General features: G+C 41.2%; 1 protein-coding gene across 1 annotated transcript; it reads left to right on the forward strand.

The window, feature by feature from the left end:
• Positions 1-2201: 2201 nt before the first annotated feature.
• Positions 2202-17318, forward strand: LOC308321766 (integrator complex subunit 4-like; the record flags this gene model as incomplete). Its single annotated transcript, XM_080772856.1, has 2 exons — positions 2202-2271; positions 14443-17318. The coding sequence occupies 2 exons, from the start codon at positions 2202-2204 to the stop codon at positions 17316-17318; spliced, it is 2946 nt and encodes a 981-aa protein (XP_080628982.1).
• Positions 17319-24877: the final 7559 nt, after the last annotated feature.

Consider the following 24877-nt stretch of genomic DNA (forward strand, 5'->3'; position numbering starts at 1 on the left):
AAAAAAAAAATCTGAAAAAGCTACAAATCTACAATTAGCTGATCTACAATTTCACAATGCATTGCATCACAATGCATTGTGAGATTGTAGATCAGCTACTTCCAAATGGCCAAAATGTGGTTGTAGCCCAGTGGTAAATTGCAATGTAGCCAAAAGGATATATATTTAATAATCCAAATCTACAAAATAACTAGTAAAGTGTCCAAATAATAGAATATAAAAGTACAATATAGCCTATTGTCCACAGCACTTCAGTAGATGTAATTATTTACTTTCCACCCGTTTGTTTATTTGTTTGTGTCTCAAAAAGTACCAACACATTCCTCATATTGTTGTCCTTTTAGAGTCACAATAAACAACCAACAGTCCTTCTAACAACACTAACACTTTAAACAATAACAGAGTTAATGTTGGCTAACAACCATGCGGTTAACAAACAAATCTTACCTTCCAGCAGCAACGCCCCAAACACACTATGCACCGTGTGCGCCTCCATTTTAAAGCATAAGCCCCGCCTCCTGTATCCGGTTCTAGACCGTCGGTCATTGGTCCGTCGGAGTGAATGGATAACAGCTGTGTGGATTTACAAGCTGCACGCATGCGCGCGCGCACACGCAAGCACGCACACACAACAGACAGACAGACAGACAGACAGACAGACAGACAGACAGACAGACAGACAGACAGACAGACAAGGACCCACAAATTATATAATATGAAAAGGTTTGTCAAGAACTGCTGCAGATCCATAATCTTCAGACACATGCAGTGTCTGCTGGTGAACACTAGATGGCAGCAAAACGTCGGTTTCCCAGTCTGTCCATGACAAACTACTTTAAACATGTAGTTTCACCTGCTCTCTCTCTCTCTCTCTCTCTCTCTCTCTCTCTCTCTCTCTCTCTCTCTCTCTCTCTCTCTCTCTCTCTCTCTCTCTCTCTCTGAGTTAAAATGTTCACTCTGTAATAATATATATTCAAAGATTTGAGGCGCATTTTCACAATTTTTCAAAAATAGCAGAGCTACAAGTTCTTGTAGAGCTTGTAGATCTACGTCCAACCAGGGAAACTCCCCCCTGTCAGGTGTAAAGGAGCAACTTAGACTCCTCATGCATAGAAGGAAACAATTCCGGACTTTTATTTCTACATTGCAGAATTGATCGTTTTACTTAAAGAGATATTTTACTTTTGGTCATTTTATCGTCTACTCATGGCCACCTGTACCTTTTTCTGGTGATATTATCCATCTATAATACGTGAGGGGGCCGTGCTTTTTTTTATTGCTTTTTTCATTTATTTTGAATAATTGTTTTGAAAAAGAACCTCGATCCTCCAGGAGGAGGATGGAAGAGACAAAAAAAGAATCTAAAAATGATTATTAAAAATAAATGCAAACATGTTGTCTCCCTGGAAACACTCTGGCTACAGCAGTGGGTCTCAAAGCTCTACCTCCTGAGTGGCTGTGGCTCAGGAGGTAGAGCAGGTCGTCCAATGATGATCCCTGGGTCGGCGGTTCGAATCCCGGCTCCTCCTCCTGTCTAACATGTCAAAGTGTCCTTGGGCAAAGACACTGAACCCCAAATGGCTCCCGATGTGCTGGTTGGTGCCTTGCATGGCTTCCGCCGCAATCGGTGTATGAATGAATGTGTGTGTGAATGGGTGAATGTATATGCACAATCTATGTAAAGCTCCTTGGATAAAAGGCTGCCATATCTTGCCAGCAAGATGATTATTTATTTGAAGTGTCTGAGTTTGGAAGCACTCGTTATCAGTAAAGAAACCTCCTTCTGCCTCCTGCATTATGTGCAAAAGGTGGTAGGCCTACACAAACTACACACTTACATCGTTTAATATTAATAAATATAGGACTTTTCTGTTTGGATGAATGTCAAGTTGCACCCAAGGACTGTCTAAAGAGGACGAGACGCGAAGACTCAAATAAGCCAAAGGTGTAATGATTGGGCACAACATGATCACAGCAATATAAAGTGTATCTGGCTGTGGGGGCTTGGGAGGTAAAGTGGAACATTTGGAATGCACAAGGAGGTCTCACATGGGTTCCTATTCCTTCTGAGTGCAGAAATTACCTGATGTGTTTGTAATGGGGGGTAGGATTGTTGTGTAGTGGTGAAATTCTGTTTAAACTTGTGGTGAAGTGGTTGGAGTGTATGTGAAAATGTGGTTATGAATGGGAGTAGTGTTGTCATGGTAGAGGAGCCTATGGCCTGGGTGGTGGGAGAAGAAGAGTTGGAGGAGGGAAGACATAGAGGAGAGGGTAATGTGTGGCCCCGTCCAGGTCCGTCCCTGTCCCTGCGCTAGGGAGGGGCCTCTGATCCGGGTGCATGCTCTGAGGTGGCTGGGGAGGAAAGCTAGGATTGAGGTTAGGGTTAGAATTGGGGGGTGAGAGGGTTAGGGGTAGGAGGCAGAGTGTTTGTGGAGAGTGACTGGGTGGGAGAGAGAGAGGCCAGGGCATTGCTCCTGATTGTACGTAAAAATCTCTTGCTGTAAAACCTCTCCTTCTGAGGACTGTGAAGAGTGTGTGTGTGTGGCCTGATTAAAGTGTTCTCTATTGGATGAAATCCTGAAAAAACCGAATGATTTGTGATTTGATGATTCCTGCAAAAGTGTGCTTTGGGTGGTAGCTGTGTTTATGGAGTAGCCTAGTGCGTGTGTGTCTGTGTCCTTAAAATATATTTTGTGGGCCGTGGGCTATAGCCCATATCGTACGGCATACTATAGCGCGCCGTTTTTCATCATTTTTGAGGATTTGAAAAAAATGACGAAATGACAAAAACGATGGGTTATAGCCCATGTTTTTTGAAATTTTGGAAAAAAAAGTTAGCCTCGTTTCTCATCATTTTGGACCGTGGGCTATAGCCCATATCGTACGGCATACTATAGCGCGCAGTTTTTCATCATTTTTGAGGATTTGAAAAAAATGACGAAATGACAAAAACGATGGGTTATAGCCCATGTTTTTTTAATCATTTTGGACCGTGGGCTATAGCCCATATCGTACGGCATACTATAGCGCGCCGTTTTTCATCATTTTTGAGGATTTGAAAAAAATGACGAAATGACAAAAACGATGGGTTATAGCCCATGTTTTTTGAAATTTTGGAAAAAAAAGTTAGCCTCGTTTCTCATCATTTTGGACCGTGGGCTATAGCCCATATCGTACGGCATACTATAGCACGCCGTTTTTCATCATTTTTGAGGATTTGACAAAAATGAAAAAATGTAAAAAACGATGGGTTATAGCCCATGTTTTTTTAAATTAAAAAAAAAAAAGTTAGCCTCTTTTCTCATCATTTTGGACCGTGGGCTATAGCCCATATCGTACGGCATACTATAGCGCGCCGTTTTTCATCATTTTTGAGGATTTGAAAAAAATGACGAAATGACAAAAACGATGGGTTATAGCCCATGTTTTTTGAAATTTTGAAAAAAAAAGTTAGCCTCGTTTCTCATCATTTTGGACCGTGGGCTATAGCCCATATCGTACGGCATACTATAGCGCGCCGTTTTTCATCATTTTTGAGGATTTGAAAAAAATGACGAAATGACAAAAACGATGGGATATAGCCCATGTTTTTTGAAATTTTGAAAAAAAAAGTTAGCCTCGTTTCTCATCATTTTGGACCGTGGGCTATAGCCCATATCGTACGGCATACTATAGCGCGCCGTTTTTCATCATTTTTGAGGATTTAAAAAAAATGACGAAATGACAAAAACGATGGGTTATAGCCCATGTTTTTTGAAATTTTGAAAAAAAAAGTTAGCCTCGTTTCTCATCATTTTGGACCATGGGCTATAGCCCATATCGTACGGCATACTATAGCGCGCCGTTTTTCATCATTTTTGAGGATTTGAAAAAAATGACGAAATGACAAAAACGATGGGTTATAGCCCATGTTTTTTGAAATTTTGAAAAAAAAAGTTAGCCTCGTTTCTCATCATTTTGGACCGTGGGCTATAGCCCATATCGTACGGCATACTATAGCGCGCAGTTTTTCATCATTTTTGAGGATTTGAAAAAAAATGACGAAATGACAAAAACGATGGGTTATAGCCCATGTTTTTTGAAATTTTGAAAAAAAAATTAGCCTCGTTTCTCATCATTTTGGACCATGGGCTATAGCCCATATCGTACGGCATACTATAGCATGCCGTTTTTCATCATTTTTGAGGATTTGACAAAAATAAAAAAATGTAAAAAACGATGGGTTATAGCCCATGTTTTTTTAAATTAAAAAAAAAAAAGTTAGCCTCGTTTCTCATCATTTTGGACCGTGGGCTATAGCCCATATCGTACGGCATACTATAGCGCGCCGTTTTTCATCATTTTTGAGGATTTGAAAAAAATGACGAAATGACAAAAACGATGGGTTATAGCCCATGTTTTTTGAAATTTTGAAAAAAAAAGTTAGCCTCGTTTCTCATCATTTTGGACCGTGGGCTATAGCCCATATCGTACGGCATACTATAGCGCGCCGTTTTTCATCATTTTTGAGGATTTGAAAAAAATGACGAAATGACAAAAACGATGGGTTATAGCCCATGTTTTTTGAAATTTTGAAAAAAAAAGTTAGCCTCGTTTCTCATCATTTTGGACTGTGGGCTATAGCCCATATCGTACGGCATACTATAGCGCGCAGTTTTTCATCATTTTTGAGGATTTGAAAAAAATGACGAAATGACAAAAACGATGGGTTATAGCCCATGTTTTTTGAAATTAAAAAAAAAAAAGTTAGCCTCGTTTCTCATCATTTTGGACCATGGGCTATAGCCCATATCGTACGGCATACTATAGCACGCCGTTTTTCATCATTTTTGAGGATTTGACAAAAATGAAAAAATGTAAAAAACGATGGGTTATAGCCCATGTTTTTTTTTATTAAAAAAAAAAAAGTTAGCCTCGTTTCTCATCATTTTGGACCGTGGGCTATAGCCCATATCGTACGGCATACTATAGCGCGCCGTTTTTCATCATTTTTGAGGATTTGAAAAAAATGACGAAATGACAAAAACGATGGGTTATAGCCCATGTTTTTTGAAATTTTGAAAAAAAAAGTTAGCCTCGTTTCTCATCATTTTGGACCGTGGGCTATAGCCCATATCGTACGGCATACTATAGCGCGCCGTTTTTCATCATTTTTGAGAATTTAAAAAAAATGACGAAATGACAAAAACGATGGGTTATAGCCCATGTTTTTTGAAATTTTGAAAAAAAATGTTAGCCTCGTTTCTCATCATTTTGGACCGTGGGCTATAGCCCATATCGTACGGCATACTATAGCGCGCAGTTTTTCATCATTTTTGAGGATTTGAAAAAAATGACGAAATGACAAAAACGATGGGTTATAGCCCATGTTTTTTTAAATTAAAAAAAAAAAAGTTAGCCTCGTTTCTCATCATTTTGGACCATGGGCTATAGCCCATATCGTACGGCATACTATAGCACGCCGTTTTTCATCATTTTTGAGGATTTGACAAAAATGAAAAAATGTAAAAAACGATGGGTTATAGCCCATGTTTAAAAAAAAAAAAAAAAAAAAGTTAGCCTTGTTTCTCATCATTTTGGACCGTGGGCTATAGCCCATATCGTACGGCATACTATAGCGCGCCGTTTTTCATCATTTTTGAGGATTTGAAAAAAATGACGAAATGACAAAAACGATGGGTTATAGCCCATGTTTTTTGAAATTTTGAAAAAAAAAGTTAGCCTCGTTTCTCATCATTTTGGACCGTGGGCTATAGCCCATATCGTACGGCATACTATAGCGCGCCGTTTTTCATCATTTTTGAGGATTTGAAAAAAATGACGAAATGACAAAAACGATGGGTTATAGCCCATGTTTTTTGAAATTTTGAAAAAAGAAGTTAGCCTCGTTTCTCATCATTTTGGACCGTGGGCTATAGCCCATATCGTACGGCATACTATAGCGCGCCGTTTTTCGTCATTTTTGAGGATTTGAAAAAAATGACGAAATGACAAAAACGATGGGTTATAGCCCATGTTTTTTGAAATTTTGAAAAAAAAAGTTAGCCTCGTTTCTCATCATTTTGGACCGTGGGCTATAGCCCATATCGTACGGCATACTATAGCGCGCCGTTTTTCATCATTTTTGAGGATTTGAAAAAAATGACGAAATGACAAAAACGATGGGTTATAGCCCATGTTTTTTGAAATTTTGAAAAAAAAAGTTAGCCTCGTTTCTCATCATTTTGGACCGTGGGCTATAGCCCATATCGTACGGCATACTATAGCGCGCCGTTTTTCATCATTTTTGAAGATTTGAAAAAAATGACAAAATGACAAAAACGATGGGTTATAGCCCATGTTTTTTGAAATTTTGAAAAAAAAAGTTATCCTCGTTTCTCATCATTTTGGACCATGGGCTATAGCCCATATCGTACGGCATACTATAGCACGCCATTTTTCATCATTTTTGAGGATTTGACAAAAATGAAAAAATGTAAAAAACGATGGGTTATAGCCCATGTTTTTTTAAATTAAAAAAAAAAAAGTTAGCCTCGTTTCCCATCATTTTGGACCGTGGGCTATAGCCCATATCGTACGGCATACTATAGCGCGTCGTTTTTCATCATTTTTGAGGATTTGAAAAAAATGACGAAATGACAAAAACGATGGGTTATAGCCCATGTTTTTTGAAATTTTGAAAAAAAAAGTTAGCCTCGTTTCTCATCATTTTGGACCGTGGGCTATAGCCCATATCGTACGGCATACTATAGCGCGCCGTTTTTCATCATTTTTGAGGATTTGAAAAAAATGACGAAATGACAAAAACGATGGGTTATAGCCCATGTTTTTTGAAATTTTGAAAAAAAAGGTTAGCCTCGTTTCTCATCATTTTGGACCGTGGGCTATAGCCCATATCGTACGGCATACTATAGCGCGCAGTTTTTCATCATTTTTGAGGATTTGAAAAAAATGACGAAATGACAAAAACGATGGGTTATAGCCCATGTTTTTTTAAATTAAAAAAAAAAAAGTTAGCCTCGTTTCTCATCATTTTGGACCATGGGCTATAGCCCATATCGTACGGCATACTATAGCACGCCGTTTTTCATCATTTTTGAGGATTTGACAAAAATGAAAAAATGTAAAAAACGATGGGTTATAGCCCATGTTTTTTTTAATTAAAAAGAAAAAAGTTAGCCTCGTTTCTCATCATTTTGGACCGTGGGCTATAGCCCATATCGTACGGCATACTATAGCGCGCCGTTTTTCATCATTTTTGAGGATTTGAAAAAAATGACGAAATGACAAAAACGATGGGTTATAGCCCATGTTTTTTGAAATTTTGAAAAAAAAAGTTAGCCTCGTTTCTCATCATTTTGGACCGTGGGCTATAGCCCATATCGTACGGCATACTATAGCGCGCCGTTTTTCATCATTTTTGAGAATTTGAAAAAAATGACGAAATGACAAAAACGATGGGTTATAGCCCATGTTTTTTGAAATTTTGAAAAAAAAAGTTAGCCTCGTTTCTCATCATTTTGGACCGTGGGCTATAGCCCATATCGTACGGCATACTATAGCGCGCAGTTTTTCATCATTTTTGAGGATTTGAAAAAAATGACGAAATGACAAAAACGATGGGTTATAGCCCATGTTTTTTTAAATTAAAAAAAAAAAAGTTAGCCTCGTTTCTCATCATTTTGGACCATGGGCTATAGCCCATATCGTACGGCATACTATAGCACGCAGTTTTTCATCATTTTTGAGGATTTGACAAAAATGAAAAAATGTAAAAAACGATGGGTTATAGCCCATGTTTTTTTTAATATAAAAAAAAAAGTTAGCCTTGTTTCTCATCATTTTGGACCGTGGGCTATAGCCCATATCGTACGGCATACTATAGCGCGCCGTTTTTCATCATTTTTGAGGATTTAAAAAAAATGACGAAATGACAAAAACGATGGGTTATAGCCCATGTTTTTTGAAATTTTGAAAAAAAAAGTTAGCCTCGTTTCTCATCATTTTGGACCATGGGCTATAGCCCATATCGTACGGCATACTATAGCGCGCCGTTTTTCATCATTTTTGAGGATTTGAAAAAAATGACGAAATGACAAAAACGATGGGTTATAGCCCATGTTTTTTGAAATTTTGAAAAAAAAAGTTAGCCTCGTTTCTCATCATTTTGGACCGTGGGCTATAGCCCATATCGTACGGCATACTATAGCGTGCAGTTTTTCATCATTTTTGAGGATTTGAAAAAAAATGACGAAATGACAAAAACGATGGGTTATAGCCCATGTTTTTTGAAATTTTGAAAAAAAAATTAGCCTCGTTTCTCATCATTTTGGACCATGGGCTATAGCCCATATCGTACGGCATACTATAGCATGCCGTTTTTCATCATTTTTGAGGATTTGACAAAAATAAAAAAATGTAAAAAACGATGGGTTATAGCCCATGTTTTTTTAAATTAAAAAAAAAAAAGTTAGCCTCGTTTCTCATCATTTTGGACCGTGGGCTATAGCCCATATCGTACGGCATACTATAGCGCGCCGTTTTTCATCATTTTTGAGGATTTGAAAAAAATGACGAAATGACAAAAACGATGGGTTATAGCCCATGTTTTTTGAAATTTTGAAAAAAAAAGTTAGCCTCGTTTCTCATCATTTTGGACCGTGGGCTATAGCCCATATCGTACGGCATACTATAGCGCGCCGTTTTTCATCATTTTTGAGGATTTGAAAAAAATGACGAAATGACAAAAACGATGGGTTATAGCCCATGTTTTTTGAAATTTTGAAAAAAAAAGTTAGCCTCGTTTCTCATCATTTTGGACTGTGGGCTATAGCCCATATCGTACGGCATACTATAGCGCGCAGTTTTTCATCATTTTTGAGGATTTGAAAAAAATGACGAAATGACAAAAACGATGGGTTATAGCCCATGTTTTTTGAAATTAAAAAAAAAAAAGTTAGCCTCGTTTCTCATCATTTTGGACCATGGGCTATAGCCCATATCGTACGGCATACTATAGCACGCCGTTTTTCATCATTTTTGAGGATTTGACAAAAATGAAAAAATGTAAAAAACGATGGGTTATAGCCCATGTTTTTTTTTATTAAAAAAAAAAAAGTTAGCCTCGTTTCTCATCATTTTGGACCGTGGGCTATAGCCCATATCGTACGGCATACTATAGCGCGCCGTTTTTCATCATTTTTGAGGATTTGAAAAAAATGACGAAATGACAAAAACGATGGGTTATAGCCCATGTTTTTTGAAATTTTGAAAAAAAAAGTTAGCCTCGTTTCTCATCATTTTGGACCGTGGGCTATAGCCCATATCGTACGGCATACTATAGCGCGCCGTTTTTCATCATTTTTGAGAATTTAAAAAAAATGACGAAATGACAAAAACGATGGGTTATAGCCCATGTTTTTTGAAATTTTGAAAAAAAATGTTAGCCTCGTTTCTCATCATTTTGGACCGTGGGCTATAGCCCATATCGTACGGCATACTATAGCGCGCAGTTTTTCATCATTTTTGAGGATTTGAAAAAAATGACGAAATGACAAAAACGATGGGTTATAGCCCATGTTTTTTTAAATTAAAAAAAAAAAAGTTAGCCTCGTTTCTCATCATTTTGGACCATGGGCTATAGCCCATATCGTACGGCATACTATAGCACGCCGTTTTTCATCATTTTTGAGGATTTGACAAAAATGAAAAAATGTAAAAAACGATGGGTTATAGCCCATGTTTAAAAAAAAAAAAAAAAAAAAAGTTAGCCTTGTTTCTCATCATTTTGGACCGTGGGCTATAGCCCATATCGTACGGCATACTATAGCGCGCCGTTTTTCATCATTTTTGAGGATTTGAAAAAAATGACGAAATGACAAAAACGATGGGTTATAGCCCATGTTTTTTGAAATTTTGAAAAAAAAAGTTAGCCTCGTTTCTCATCATTTTGGACCGTGGGCTATAGCCCATATCGTACGGCATACTATAGCGCGCCGTTTTTCATCATTTTTGAGGATTTGAAAAAAATGACGAAATGACAAAAACGATGGGTTATAGCCCATGTTTTTTGAAATTTTGAAAAAAGAAGTTAGCCTCGTTTCTCATCATTTTGGACCGTGGGCTATAGCCCATATCGTACGGCATACTATAGCGCGCCGTTTTTCATCATTTTTGAGGATTTGAAAAAAATGACGAAATGACAAAAACGATGGGTTATAGCCCATGTTTTTTGAAATTTTGAAAAAAAAAGTTAGCCTCGTTTCTCATCATTTTGGACCGTGGGCTATAGCCCATATCGTACGGCATACTATAGCGCGCCGTTTTTCATCATTTTTGAGGATTTGAAAAAAATGACGAAATGACAAAAACGATGGGTTATAGCCCATGTTTTTTGAAATTTTGAAAAAAAAAGTTAGCCTCGTTTCTCATCATTTTGGACCGTGGGCTATAGCCCATATCGTACGGCATACTATAGCGCGCCGTTTTTCATCATTTTTGAAGATTTGAAAAAAATGACAAAATGACAAAAACGATGGGTTATAGCCCATGTTTTTTGAAATTTTGAAAAAAAAAGTTATCCTCGTTTCTCATCATTTTGGACCATGGGCTATAGCCCATATCGTACGGCATACTATAGCACGCCATTTTTCATCATTTTTGAGGATTTGACAAAAATGAAAAAATGTAAAAAACGATGGGTTATAGCCCATGTTTTTTTAAATTAAAAAAAAAAAAGTTAGCCTCGTTTCCCATCATTTTGGACCGTGGGCTATAGCCCATATCGTACGGCATACTATAGCGCGTCGTTTTTCATCATTTTTGAGGATTTGAAAAAAATGACGAAATGACAAAAACGATGGGTTATAGCCCATGTTTTTTGAAATTTTGAAAAAAAAAGTTAGCCTCGTTTCTCATCATTTTGGACCGTGGGCTATAGCCCATATCGTACGGCATACTATAGCGCGCCGTTTTTCATCATTTTTGAGGATTTGAAAAAAATGACGAAATGACAAAAACGATGGGTTATAGCCCATGTTTTTTGAAATTTTGAAAAAAAAGGTTAGCCTCGTTTCTCATCATTTTGGACCGTGGGCTATAGCCCATATCGTACGGCATACTATAGCGCGCAGTTTTTCATCATTTTTGAGGATTTGAAAAAAATGACGAAATGACAAAAACGATGGGTTATAGCCCATGTTTTTTTAAATTAAAAAAAAAAAAGTTAGCCTCGTTTCTCATCATTTTGGACCATGGGCTATAGCCCATATCGTACGGCATACTATAGCACGCCGTTTTTCATCATTTTTGAGGATTTGACAAAAATGAAAAAATGTAAAAAACGATGGGTTATAGCCCATGTTTTTTTTAATTAAAAAGAAAAAAGTTAGCCTCGTTTCTCATCATTTTGGACCGTGGGCTATAGCCCATATCGTACGGCATACTATAGCGCGCCGTTTTTCATCATTTTTGAGGATTTGAAAAAAATGACGAAATGACAAAAACGATGGGTTATAGCCCATGTTTTTTGAAATTTTGAAAAAAAAAGTTAGCCTCGTTTCTCATCATTTTGGACCGTGGGCTATAGCCCATATCGTACGGCATACTATAGCGCGCCGTTTTTCATCATTTTTGAGAATTTGAAAAAAATGACGAAATGACAAAAACGATGGGTTATAGCCCATGTTTTTTGAAATTTTGAAAAAAAAAGTTAGCCTCGTTTCTCATCATTTTGGACCGTGGGCTATAGCCCATATCGTACGGCATACTATAGCGCGCAGTTTTTCATCATTTTTGAGGATTTGAAAAAAATGACGAAATGACAAAAACGATGGGTTATAGCCCATGTTTTTTTAAATTAAAAAAAAAAAAGTTAGCCTCGTTTCTCATCATTTTGGACCATGGGCTATAGCCCATATCGTACGGCATACTATAGCACGCAGTTTTTCATCATTTTTGAGGATTTGACAAAAATGAAAAAATGTAAAAAACGATGGGTTATAGCCCATGTTTTTTTTAATATAAAAAAAAAAGTTAGCCTTGTTTCTCATCATTTTGGACCGTGGGCTATAGCCCATATCGTACGGCATACTATAGCGCGCCGTTTTTCATCATTTTTGAGGATTTGAAAAAAATGACGAAATGACAAAAACGATGGGTTATAGCCCATGTTTTTTGAAATTTTGAAAAAAAAAGTTAGCCTCGTTTCTCATCATTTTGGACCGTGGGCTATAGCCCATATCGTACGGCATACTATAGCACGCCGTTTTTCATCATTTTTGATTGAAATGCGGAAATGGAAATTGCGGAAATGGTAATTGCGGAAATTGCGGAAATGGTGGAAATGGACATTTTGGAAATTGCGGAAATTGCGGAAATGGAAATTGAGGAAATTGCGGAAATGGTAATTGCGGAAATTGCAGAAATTGCTCTTCACTTATAGCTATCTATTTTCAGGTAGATTGTTTTATTTTACTCAGTCAGCCTTATCACTACTCATTATTTTTCATGAAAAAGGTCATAGCTGGGTAATCTATTTTCAGGCAAATTGTGTTTATTGTATTTTATTTTACTCAGCCATAACAATTTATTTTCTGTTAACCAACTTGCTGGCTGGCAGGCAGGCAGACAGCTACTCATAGACAGGCAGACAGACAGACAGACAGCTACTCATGGAGAATTGGACAGGCAGGCAGTCAGACAGCTACTCATAGACAGGCAGACAGACAGCTACTCATGGAGAATTGGACAGGCAGGCAGACAGCTACTCATGGACAATTGGACAGGCAGGAAGGCAGACAACTACTCATAGACAGACAGACAGCTACTCATAGACAATTGGGCAGGCAGGCAGACAGCTACTCATAGACAGACAGACAGCTACTCATGGACAATTGGACAGGCAGGAAGGCAGACAGCTACTCATAGACAGGCAGACAGACAGCTACTCATGGACAATTAGGCAGGCAGGCAGACAGCTACTCAGACAGGCAGACAGACAGCTACTCATGGACAATTGGACAGGCAGGCAGGCAGACAGACAGCTACTCATAGACAGGCAGGCAGACAGCTACTCATAGACAGGCAGACAGTAAGACAGCTACTCATTGACAGACAGACAAATAACTACTCATGGACAGACAGGCAGGCAGGCAGGCAGGCAGGCAGGCAAAGAGCTACTCATGTTATGTTATTATAACAGCTACTCATGTTATGTGCAATAATTTGTGCAGTTATGGAAACAGCTCTTTGTGTTTATGCAAGAAAATGTAACACATTTATTTATTTACATATTGTGTGCATGCATATTGTACTTTGATACATTTTGCGAAAATAAAGCAATTGAAAGAGAGAAGTTATCAAGTATCATTAATGTCGTAATTTTATCTACTGGCCCCTGGCCCCTTGCCATTTTTGTAATGTGGCCCACAGGTAAATCTATTTGAGTATCCCTGCTCTACACTATGCTTGAAATGTACTGTAATTCTACAAACTGTTAATAAATATTTCAATCAATAAAAAAAAAAGCCTCCCAGTCTCAGGGCTGACACTCTAACCACAAGGCCACTGAGCTGACTCTTCAAACTGATGTCTAAATGGTTTCATTCTACACTCTCAGTGTTAAATTATTACATTACATCTGCATTACTTAATTTACAAGAAGTCTGAATGTAGAAGAATTGTTATTTTGATCTTTGACTTTGTAGTCTGGTGGCTCTGTGTCCGGGCCTAAGTGCCCTGGTCGCAATTGGCGTAGTCTGGCTCTGTGCTCCTTAGTGCCCAGGTCACAACAAGTTTTGGGTCAGAGGCTAAATGTCATCAAATGGTGGTCCGTAAATGCAGAATAAATAATGGGACCTTGATGAAAAAAGGTTTGAAAACCACCGCCCTAGAAAGTAGACACCGTGAAGATGTAGACACTCCCTGAGCAGTCTTCAAGCGTGCTCTTTAAAACCAGCGACTACAATAGGCTACCGCCGCTGCCGACTTTCTTTTGGCCAGATTTTGTTTTCGACCCTGTCCGTCAGTCTGTGGGTGTCTGTGAGCAGCTAATCTTCTGCTATGCGGCCCTCACACCTATGCCTATTGTGTCATTGGCGGCTTTGTCTGAGTACCCGTCTGTGCCTTGATCCCATATATGGAGATATGTGTCTGTCTACCTGTCCCTTTATACCCATATATGGAGATATCTGTCAGTTCAAGTCCCTTTTTTGCCCAGTCTAATGAGTGAGTGAGTGATGATGTCATGGCCACACGCAACACTGACATCATAGATGCCAACATCACAGTATTGACATCACAGACTGGCCTCCAAACACTTACTGCATGTAATTATTAATATCATTGCATAAAAGCGATCCAGACACAAAGGAGCCAAGTGGAACCCCATATTTAGGCAATACTGACATCATATTTGATGATGTGCTGATTATGTCTAAAAAGATGTCAACGCACAGGGTTCCAGAAAGCCGCAGACGGCAGCAAGACGTTTCCGTGTCCCTTTTGCTGAGGCACGAGACGACTGCAAACCGGTAATAATGAGCTCCACAGAGGAAGCAGCGCTCCGCAATGATCTGTGCAAATCCACAAACCCATACGACACCGTCCAGGCCCTGCTTGCGTTCAGTCGCAGGGACGTGAGGGCAGGGAGCATCGCAGGCGTCATTCGGGTCCTGGCGGAGCATCACCGCAAGGAGACGGACACATCCGTGAGGCTGAAGATCGCCTCCCTCCTGGGCTTGCTGTCCAGGACCCAGGGCTTCAGCCCCGACTGCGTCGTCGACACCGTCATCAACACCCTCAACAACGAGAAGTCCCACCAGGTTCTGGCTCAGCTGCTGAGCACTCTGTTGACCATAGGTTCACAGCTGCCCGACAGCCCTGCCATTAGGCAGAGGCTCGTAGAGGTGGCCTGCAAGCAACTATCGGATACATATTTTGGCGTGAGAAAGAAGGGCTTGGAGCTGTTGGGCTGTCTGGGCACTGTGGACAAGCCTCCTCTAGCCAAAGGAAACAAAGGACTGGGCACGTCCGGGGGCATAGTGAGCATCATCAGCAAATGCTTTGAGGACCAGGACCCCAGAGTGCGCACATCGGCCATCAAAGCCATGCTTCAGGTGAAGGAGAGAGGAATGAAGATTAGCCAGATCATCTATGAGCCGGCCTGCAGGTCCCTGTCTGATGACTATGAACAGGTGCGTTCCGCAGCAGTGCAGATGGTCGGGGTGCTCAGTCAACTCTACCCAGAACACAGCGTACCCTTCTCATCATCCAGTGAGGGGATCCGTCTGGTAGACGACTCATTTGGGAAGATCAGCCACATGATCAGCGACGCGTCCTGGATGGTCAGGGTGCAGGCGGCCAAGACGCTGGGCTCCATGCTGCAGGTCAGTCCTCATTTTCTGGAGCAGACCCTGGACAAGAACCTGATGTCAGATCTCCGCAAGAAACGTACAGACCACGAGGTAGTCAGGGACCTGTATACCACTGGGGAGTTTTCCTCGGGCAGGAGGTGGCGTGCAAGAAAAGAACCAAGAACCGAGAAGATGGACAAAAACACTGTTTACCTGATTGACTCAGGGGCCTGCGGGGCCTTCGTCCACGGCCTGGAGGACGAGATGTATGAGGTGCGTATCGCGACAGTGGAGTCATTGTGCCTTCTGGCACGCTCATGTCCTAGCTTTGCCGAGAAGTGCCTGGACTTCCTGGTGGACATGTTCAATGACGAGATTGAGGAAGTGAGACTCCAGTCCATCCACGCGCTGAGAGAGCTCTCCACTCATGTGACGCTCAGAGAGGACCAGCTGGACACGGTCCTGGCCGTTTTGCCCGACTCGTCGCGCGACATCCGGGAGGCCCTGCACGAGTTGCTGTGTCACACCAACGTCTACACCAAAGAGTGCATCCAGCTACTCCTACGGGATCTACAAAAAAACCTCAAGAAGTATCCTGACGACCGCGACGCCGTCTGGAAGTGTTTGAAGTCGGTGGGAGAGCGCCACCCAACCCTGGTTCTGCCACTGGTCCCAGAGCTGCTCGAAACGCACCCCTACTTAGATACACCCGAGCCCAACATGGACGACCCAGCCTACATTGGAGTGCTGGTGCTCGTGTTCAACGCAGCCAAGTCCTGTCCCACCATGCCGGCCCTGTTCTCCAACCACACATTCAAGCACTACATCTACCTCAGAGACAGCCGGTCTCACTTGGTACCCCCGTTAAGGTTACCAGGCAGGAAGCAGGTATATGGTCTGGAGTCTGCAGACTCCAGCAGAGGGTCAGGTGCCGTGGAGTCCAGCCAGCTGTTCCTCCAGCAGAGCCTGAATCGATTCAGCACCATACAGAACCTGACGGCGCCAGGAGCACAGGACCCGCTGACCTTCACCATCCGAGACCTCCACAGGCTTGGCGAGCTACAGCCAGAGCTGGCCGGAGCTGCCGACTTCACAGCCACATACCTCGGCTGTCAGCTATTGCTCATGAAGGCCCTGCAAGAGAGGCTGTGGAACACGCCTGTCCTCCTTATCCTCCAACAGTACGTGTCCACGGTAACAGCATTAATAGGACAGATCATGGAGGAGACATATAAACTGGAGTTTCTGTACAGTGGGTTGGACAGGACACAGACGGCCACGATACATCACCTTCGTCTCCAGGCAAGGGCATTGCAGCTGATGCTTGATGCCCGCACCAGACAAGGGATGGACCCTCTCGTCAAAAGCTGCGAGAGGTTTGTTCAGGAGGTGGACTCTTTTCAAAGGTCGTTTTCCACAGAGCTGCCCGACTTGCAGGACAGTTTCGTTGGAAAGCTGTTGGACATGACGCCCCGACTATCCTCCCGAGGGCCGGTGGAGCAGGTTAACATTGTACAGAGCACACTGAGTCACAGTGGGCTGCTGCATCCACAGCTGCCACCGCACATCCAGCGAGGGACAGTGGCGGCCATCGCCATCAAGCCGATGGGGAAGTCGGACAAACCTGTGAGGTTCGTCACTGGCCTGGTGGTGGCGCTGGACATTGATGCCACGCTGGAACACGTCCAGGACCCCCTGAATACTGTTAAAGTCCAGGTGCTTTATCCAGACGGTCAGTCTCACGTGATCCAACCTACGCCCGGGGACTTCAGTAAGACCGGACCAAACCGACACAGACTTATGTCAAAGGTCCACCTGTCCATGCCGTCATGGGCCGAACCGTGTCAGATTGAGCTGTGCCTCCTCCTGGCCTACAGCACCGAGAGGCTCCCAGCACCGGAGGGCGCCATAGAGGGTGCCATCGCCCTCAGCAAGCCTGTCAAAGTTTGGATGTGGCCCAATTAAACCTGCCAAACACTCGCTGGAAGTGAACAGGTCGTGTCAGACACAACACAGAGCACACGCTACACAGAATAACATGCAATAAAGGCAAAGCAGGCGCCTGCGAAATTGAAGGACAACTTCAGCCATATTCAACTATCCTTCATATAAACGGTCTTCACTAATGCTCATTATAAGACGGCACCATTTTTGTCTACTCGTTCTGCGTCTCAGCGGAGGGCTGTGGACAGTTCAGAAACCCGCCAACCACTGATATCATCGATGGGGATTCCAAGCTAATAGAAACTTTAAGCCATTGTATTTGTGTAAAATAAAAAAAATTAAATCTTGATGCCAATGAAGAGGTCACTGGTAGGCAGGTTTCTGAACTGTCCACGGCCCTCCTCTGAGACACAGACAAAGTAGACAAAAATGGGTCAATATTATCATGAGCATTAGTGGGGACCAATTATGTGAAGATTATGTTGAAAATGGGACATCAAGGACATGCACCACCCCAGCCACAAACTTGTGAGCATGTTTACTACCGGTATATTATATTGTTGATTCTTACCTTTTCGCACTTAAAAAGTAATGGTCGTCTCCCCTGCTCTCAGATGTGTTTACATTTTAACGGTCAAGACAATCGAAGCAATGGCTTTAAACAAGCTATTAAGTCACGTCTTGGCCACAGCTAGTCAATCGACATCTGCCTGTCCAGTACTGCTCTCCTTAAGGTTGCGTTGGGAAAAGATTCAAATACTATTTCTTGACCGCTAAAATTTTAAACATCCGAGACTGAGAGCATGGTACATGGTACTAGAAGTTGGGCACCAACATTACATTGCATTTGTCTTGGCTCTAAAAAGAATGACTCCAGTTTTATATTTAATCCACATGCTGTTTTTGATTTGTTCAATATTTTTGTATAGGGTTTTGTATGTGTGTGTATAGAGGGTATGCGCATGCATAAAGTGAATGGCAAATCGAGGGGCAAATCAATTGGTAAAGTGACTAGTGACAACGTCAGTTTAACGTCGTTTAATGCAATCAGATAGGACTTTTCTGTTTGGATGTATGGGCTGTCCAGAAAGTATTTTTTGCCACTTAGGTGTTCCCGCATAATGGTATGATGATGTCATGTGCATACCGTTCTATTGGACCATTAGTCCCCTTTATGGTTATGTAATGTGTCGTCTGCAGAATTATGGTAACATTGTTTTCCCTGATGTGAGCCAGTGGGAGTGTGTACATGTTGAAAAGATGAGGCCCCCAATATTGAACCTTAGGGCACTCAGTTATACTGCGATACAGGAGGATGAGATTGGTTTGCACAGTCACATGTTTTAATTCACGGATGGCTGAAAGGTGTCCGTTTCCTGGCGTTCACATGCAAATGGATTCACAGACACAGAAACAGTCTATAGGTGAACAATTTAAAACGCCTGCAGAACACAAATGCCTTCCATCACCACACAACCTTCTATTGGATTCTATTACCGTATGTTGGGTTCCACTAGTGTGAGACTGACAGGATCTTTTTTTTTATATTATATATTAATAGAACCACACGCTTGGAATTCACTTTAAATAAACGACACACTGGAGTTAAATATTCCTGTTTATTCTAATCTAGGCAATTTCCAAAGCGACAGCAGTATAGGCCTACATGTATGCAATTCTGTGGTATTGCATTAATCAGTGGGTCTCAACTGTTTCTTACTGCTAGTCCTCATTCATCAGGTCATGAACCCATAGCAACACATGAATTAATCTGTGACCCATGTGAAAATGTCTTGCGACCCACTTCTTGGGCCATGACCCAACCAGTTGAGAAACACTGATTATTCAAATCAATGCGTATTTCAGCTGTCGGGCATGTTTGGAGGAGGCTCTGCAATGTTCTTCTGGTAGGCACACAGTTGAAATACGCCTGAAACAGAGAAGGAAATGGTTTGTTTTGATAGGTAAGGTTAGGTTCATGTTTAGCTACACTATTGTGCTGAATATCAAGACTAACGTCTTTTTCCCAATGGAAATATCCTAAAGAACGGGGTGGTATTATAATCGGGGACTAGAGACTATTTGACATTCAATGTTCTTTTTCCACAAATGAGTCTTGGAAAATGGGGTCGTCTTATATCCGGCTATTGATCGAAGTCACTGGCTTTTTAATGAAACCCATAAAAAGGCTACAAATCATTGTTGCTGGTGGTTCTTATGGGAGCTGGAAAGAGGGGAGTCCCACCTTTTGGGGGACTGCCCATAACTCCAACATCCCATTACTCTGACTATGTGGCTCTGTGTGCGGTTAGAGTTAGGGATAGGGTTAGGGTTAGTAATGTGCAAGTCGGGGCACTGTGGTGTCAAGATAATGGCACCTGGCACCAAATTTTGGTTGCATCTGAGGTTTGCCCTAGGCTGGCATGTAACAATGGTGAATGGTGAAAGGCTTCACTTAAAAAGGTGTTACTACTGCAAGTGTGCTGTAATATAAGTAGGTTGCAACGTTATTCTTCAATAATGTAGTATGCTTAAAACACAATAAAGTCCTGGTCTTCCAATGTAGTCCTCACATACAAACATGTCAAATACAAACTATATTAAATAAACACTTTTCATAACAAAATACAAATATCACCTTAATGCTAATTTTTTTATTATTATTTAAACAGTTTAAAGTCAGTTTGGTTGCAGTGTCCAGGCTGTTCCACTGGGTGGCGCCATTGAATGTGAAAGTTCAAGAGTCCTGAATTTATACAGCCACACATTTGCATTGGCTCCTTTTACACCAGGGTTGAACGGGTTGAATGGTCGTAACTGGAACCAAAAAAACACTTGTTTCTTCTTGCCCTGAACTGGGAACCACTATTCTATTCACTGTTCTACAGGTTAGAAGATGCAGATGTGATAAAAACAATGGCAAAGGCATGCCCAAAAAGGCAGTGTGCTCTCTAACCACAATTGTTACCTTAAAACTGATAGAAATGCAAGCCCGGTTTGTGGGGCCGGTTCTGTGAAAGCACCACCGTTCCAAGAAGCTGAACGGAACCTGAACGGAACCAGTTCTAGGATGACCAGTGACCGATTCATAGTCAGTCTCGAGTGACCATTGAGAAAAATGTCTGTTCGCCTATAATGATGTGTCCTAAATGGAGAAATGCAACCCCCCTATAGTATAGCAGAGGACCCCTAAGGTTGTGGTTCCCTACGCTACAGTACACCTGAAGACCCCTAGGGCATTTCAGGACAAGACGCAAAAGAGTGATTAGGTGTTTTCCCCGAGACCCAAACGAATGAAAATAGCAGCTATACAAGCTTTGCGAGCTTGTACATCGGCTATGTTCACTACTTCTTAATAATTATAATTTTTATTTATGTAATTTATGTAAAATAGATTTTTTTACAAATTGATCTGTGGCCTGTCCAGGCACCTTGTCTGGTAAGCCAGCCTTACAGCCTTTCCTGTCTATACCTACTATCATCTGTCAAATAAAGGCAAAAAAAAAGCCCCAAAGAATATATTTAATAAAAAAAACAAATTGATCCGTGAAACAAAGAGGGGGCACTGTTTGGGAAACGGTGCCCTAGGACGGTGGCCCAGAGCCCCTGATAAAGACACGTACATGACTCTCACGTGATGAAAACAATACGGAAAGACAAAAAGTTCAAATTAATTTTGGCTTCAGAGTCGGCCCTCGAGGTTCGAAAACTATAGGCCAAGATGTCAGTGTTCAAATGGTTACTTTGTGACAGCTTTGACGTTCATCGACTGGACATTCACTTCAAACAGTTTAGAATCAACGCAGCCTTAGCGAATTAAAAAAAGCGGTACTTTCTGAGTGAACGACAGACTTTCTGAAGCTTATATCACATGAGTCATGTGATATAAGATTCAGTGTGGCAGTGTCTTGTATTTTGCCAGAAGATAAACTGTTGACGTTGGACTGGTGTATGTTTGGCAGGGCGAGGAGACGTGCTACAAGTGGCTGCATATAAAATGTCCAAACAACAAACATCTGATCCGTTGTTTTGATGGTGTCACACACCCTAAATGACAGGAGAAATTGTTCAAATGTTGACATTAATTGATGTATGGCACACATTGCTGCTACGTAACACAATATTATGGTGAAAGGTCTTAGGAAATAAATTGGATTATGGGGGGAATTTAATTGTATTAGACATTGGGAATGCTTTAAGCAGAAGTGTTGTCTGTGCATGGGAATTCGGTTTCAATTTGAGGAGCTTATAGCCAGCTGTGCATGTGGGTCAGAAATGAAGAATAAAGAAATAGGTAAAAAAAAAAAAAAAGGAGACGGAGAAACACAAATGATCAGGAGATGCAGGTTCATCACATGCACCCCAAGGAGGGGGGGGGGGGGGGGAGAGAGAGAGAGAGAGAGAGAGAGAGGTGGAGAACTCTCTGGCAGGCAAGTGACTGAAGTGGGCTAGACCAACAAACAGAGGTAACCTGACCCAGTGGGAAAGGCAGTGTTATGACTGGCTGTATACAATTGACACCACTAGAGCTTTAGGACGCAGTAACCAGACCAGACCTCAAGCTAAATAACGTCTCAGTGCATGTTCACTGTTTGGGAGAAAGACACGCAAGGAGCACTTCCTTTGCCTTATCTCGTAGGTAGATCTATCCATATCTATATCTTTCAGGAGCTACATGAAACGCACCTCAAACATTCTTTTTACATAATTTCACATTCAATTTGTTCATGTTGAAATGGAGGACTTCTTCGGTAGGGAAAGAGGTGACTGGCCTGACCCAGATAAGCAGTATTCAATAACACATTTCACCAAAATTTGAAACAGACGAAGGTAGCTAATACAGGAATTTAACCTGTTTAAGGTCGAGTCAGGTGGGTTAGTGGGTACATCGCTACAGTTCTTTCTATGGCAAATTCACAGAACATAACAGCCTTGCCATGAACACACCACTTCAAGTAGGCAAAGAAATTGTGCATGTGTTTGCATCAAGCAACGCTAGCTTGGTCAGTGGGTCAAATGTAAGTGAGTTACAATGTTTTACTAACATACTGCCAGAGGCCGTGGCTCCTTGGCTGGCTATATGAATAAACATGACCTGGTGTACATTAAGAATACGCTACACAGAGCTAACGGCAGGAGAGGAGGAGAGAGAGGAGGAAAACAAAAGAGGAAAAAACATTAAGAGAAGAAACCTATTGAAAGAGCATTTTAGGCAGCAGGAACTGTAATAGACATGTTAACAATTGGACATTCATTTTCATTTGATCCAATTTAACGGTTTAAACATCAAAAACCTCAAACATTTAGAAGCCCCAAACTGATAAACATTTTTCTTAAAAGTATAAACAGTATATTTAAAAAGAAAAAGTCTGTAAGGTATCACAGTCATTCTGGGACCTTCTCAAACAAAAAAAGAAAAATCTTAAATCAACAAGACTGAGCTGGCACATGGCTCTGAACCCTCAGGAAAACCACTAATTAACTTCAAGAGTCTTTTTTTCCCTTTGTGATATGTGGCCTAAAACTGAACCATTTAACAACAACCAAGCAGACGTAGCTCATTATAGCAAGGTGGCTGGACTGTTTCAGACATTTCTCATTCGCTAAAGGCCGACACATGGCCTGTGCTCTTCAATACATACAAACTGACTGCCATATTTCACTGCTCTGAGAGAGACGTTTGAACAACAGCTTTACACACACGCACACGTGTACACATTCTCACACTCAGGGGCATAAATACACACAAACACGCATGCAAACACGCATACACATTCTCACTCAAAAACGGAGGTGCATAAATGCACAAATACATCGGCACGCACGCGCGCACATACACACACACACACACACACACACACACACACACACACACACACACACACACACGTAAACCCTATATACTTAATTTTACGACAATTAGTGATATAATAGCTGATCTACAAGCTCTAGTTTTGACTGTCGATAAGTTATCATTGTTTGCTTCTTCGTTTGTTTAGAGTTTGAATTAATATTTGTTGCCTATAATGACTTGCCAAATAGATATGCCAGGTTGGAAGTGAGTATAACCACTTGACAAAAGAGTTAGTGTCGAAGTGTCCTTGAGCAAGATACTGAACCCCTATGCTCTCCCATTGTGCAGGTTGGTGCCTTGCATGGTTTCCTCCGCCATCGGTGTGTGAATGTGTGTTCGATCTTTACTAGTTGCCTAGTTTACGTCGATTTTTTTTACCTATTATGTAAAAAGAAAAAAAACTTTTCTTATCAACTAGTCAACTAGTATCAACAAGGTCAACTAGTGGATTTTACTAGTTGACTAGTTGAATAGTCGACTAGTTGCTTAAAGCCCTAACACACACACACACACACACACACACACACACACACACACACACAAACACACAGATATATGGGGGAGTTTCCAGGATGGCGTGCTCCTCTCATCTGTTGTCCATTAGACTAGTCTCCCTGTTTTCTTGTCTGCTCCAAGAAAACCCTGTTCACTTTTATTGCTACACGTTCCCTATGGGCTCTGCATCTCTAATGCTTATCCTTATTGCTGAATATAAATCACAGCGTTCCAGTCCCAGCTCAGTCGTCTACACAAACCCCCCCAAAGCAAGAACAAGGCTCCGACCGGAAGCTTCCTCTGGGTCCCGGTTCGCGGCAAAGGTCATTGTTAAGTTCACTCGCCATCCAATCACTGCTTGTGTAGAGTGGTTGGTTTGATTTGATTGGTCCTTGCTGTTTCTCATAACATCCCACTAACTAACTAATGTTCACACAGTAAGGTTTGCTTGTTTTGTTTTTAGTAGCTACAGACAGTCTGCTTAGCTTACATACAGCTTACCTATATAGTTGGTCCCCATTCATCCAAGTTGAAATAAACAGTTAGTTTACATCAGTGGTACTATTATTATTATTATTATTATTATTATTATTATTACTACCCTTATTATTATTATTACAATTTGAAAAAAATCATAAAATCTAAAAGTTTTTACTAGTATTTTACTAGTTTGGGTTTTGGGGGCAGATAGATTTATTCTTTGGGTCTTGACGTAAAATATTAGGGAACCACTGCATTAGGGTACTAGTGAGCTGCACTTAAAAAGAGTGTTCATTAGGGAACCACTGCATTAGGGTACTAGTGAGCTGCACTTAAAAAGAGTGTTCATTAGGGAACCACTGCATTAGGGTACTAGTGAGCTGCACTTAAAAAGAGTGTTCATTAGGGAACCACTGCATTAGGGTACTAGTGAGCTGCACTTAAAAAGAGTGTTCATTAGGGAACCACTGCATTAGGGTACTAGTGAGCTGCACTTAAAAAGAGTGTTCATTAGGGAACCACTGCATTAGGGTACTAGTGAGCTGCACTTAAAAAGAGTGTTCATTAGGGAACCACTGCATTAGGGTACTAGTGAGCTGCACTTAAAAAGAGTGTTCATTAGGGAACCACTGCATTAGGGTACTAGTGAGCTGCACTTAAAAAGAGTGTTCATTAGGGAACCACTGCATTAGGGTACTAGTGAGCTGCACTTAAAAAGAGTGTTCATTAGGGAACCACTGCATTAGGGTAC

This window comes from Protomyctophum bolini, assembly GCF_963924005.1.
Source record: "Protomyctophum bolini genome assembly, chromosome: 9".
Lineage (NCBI taxonomy): Eukaryota > Metazoa > Chordata > Actinopteri > Myctophiformes > Myctophidae > Protomyctophum > Protomyctophum bolini.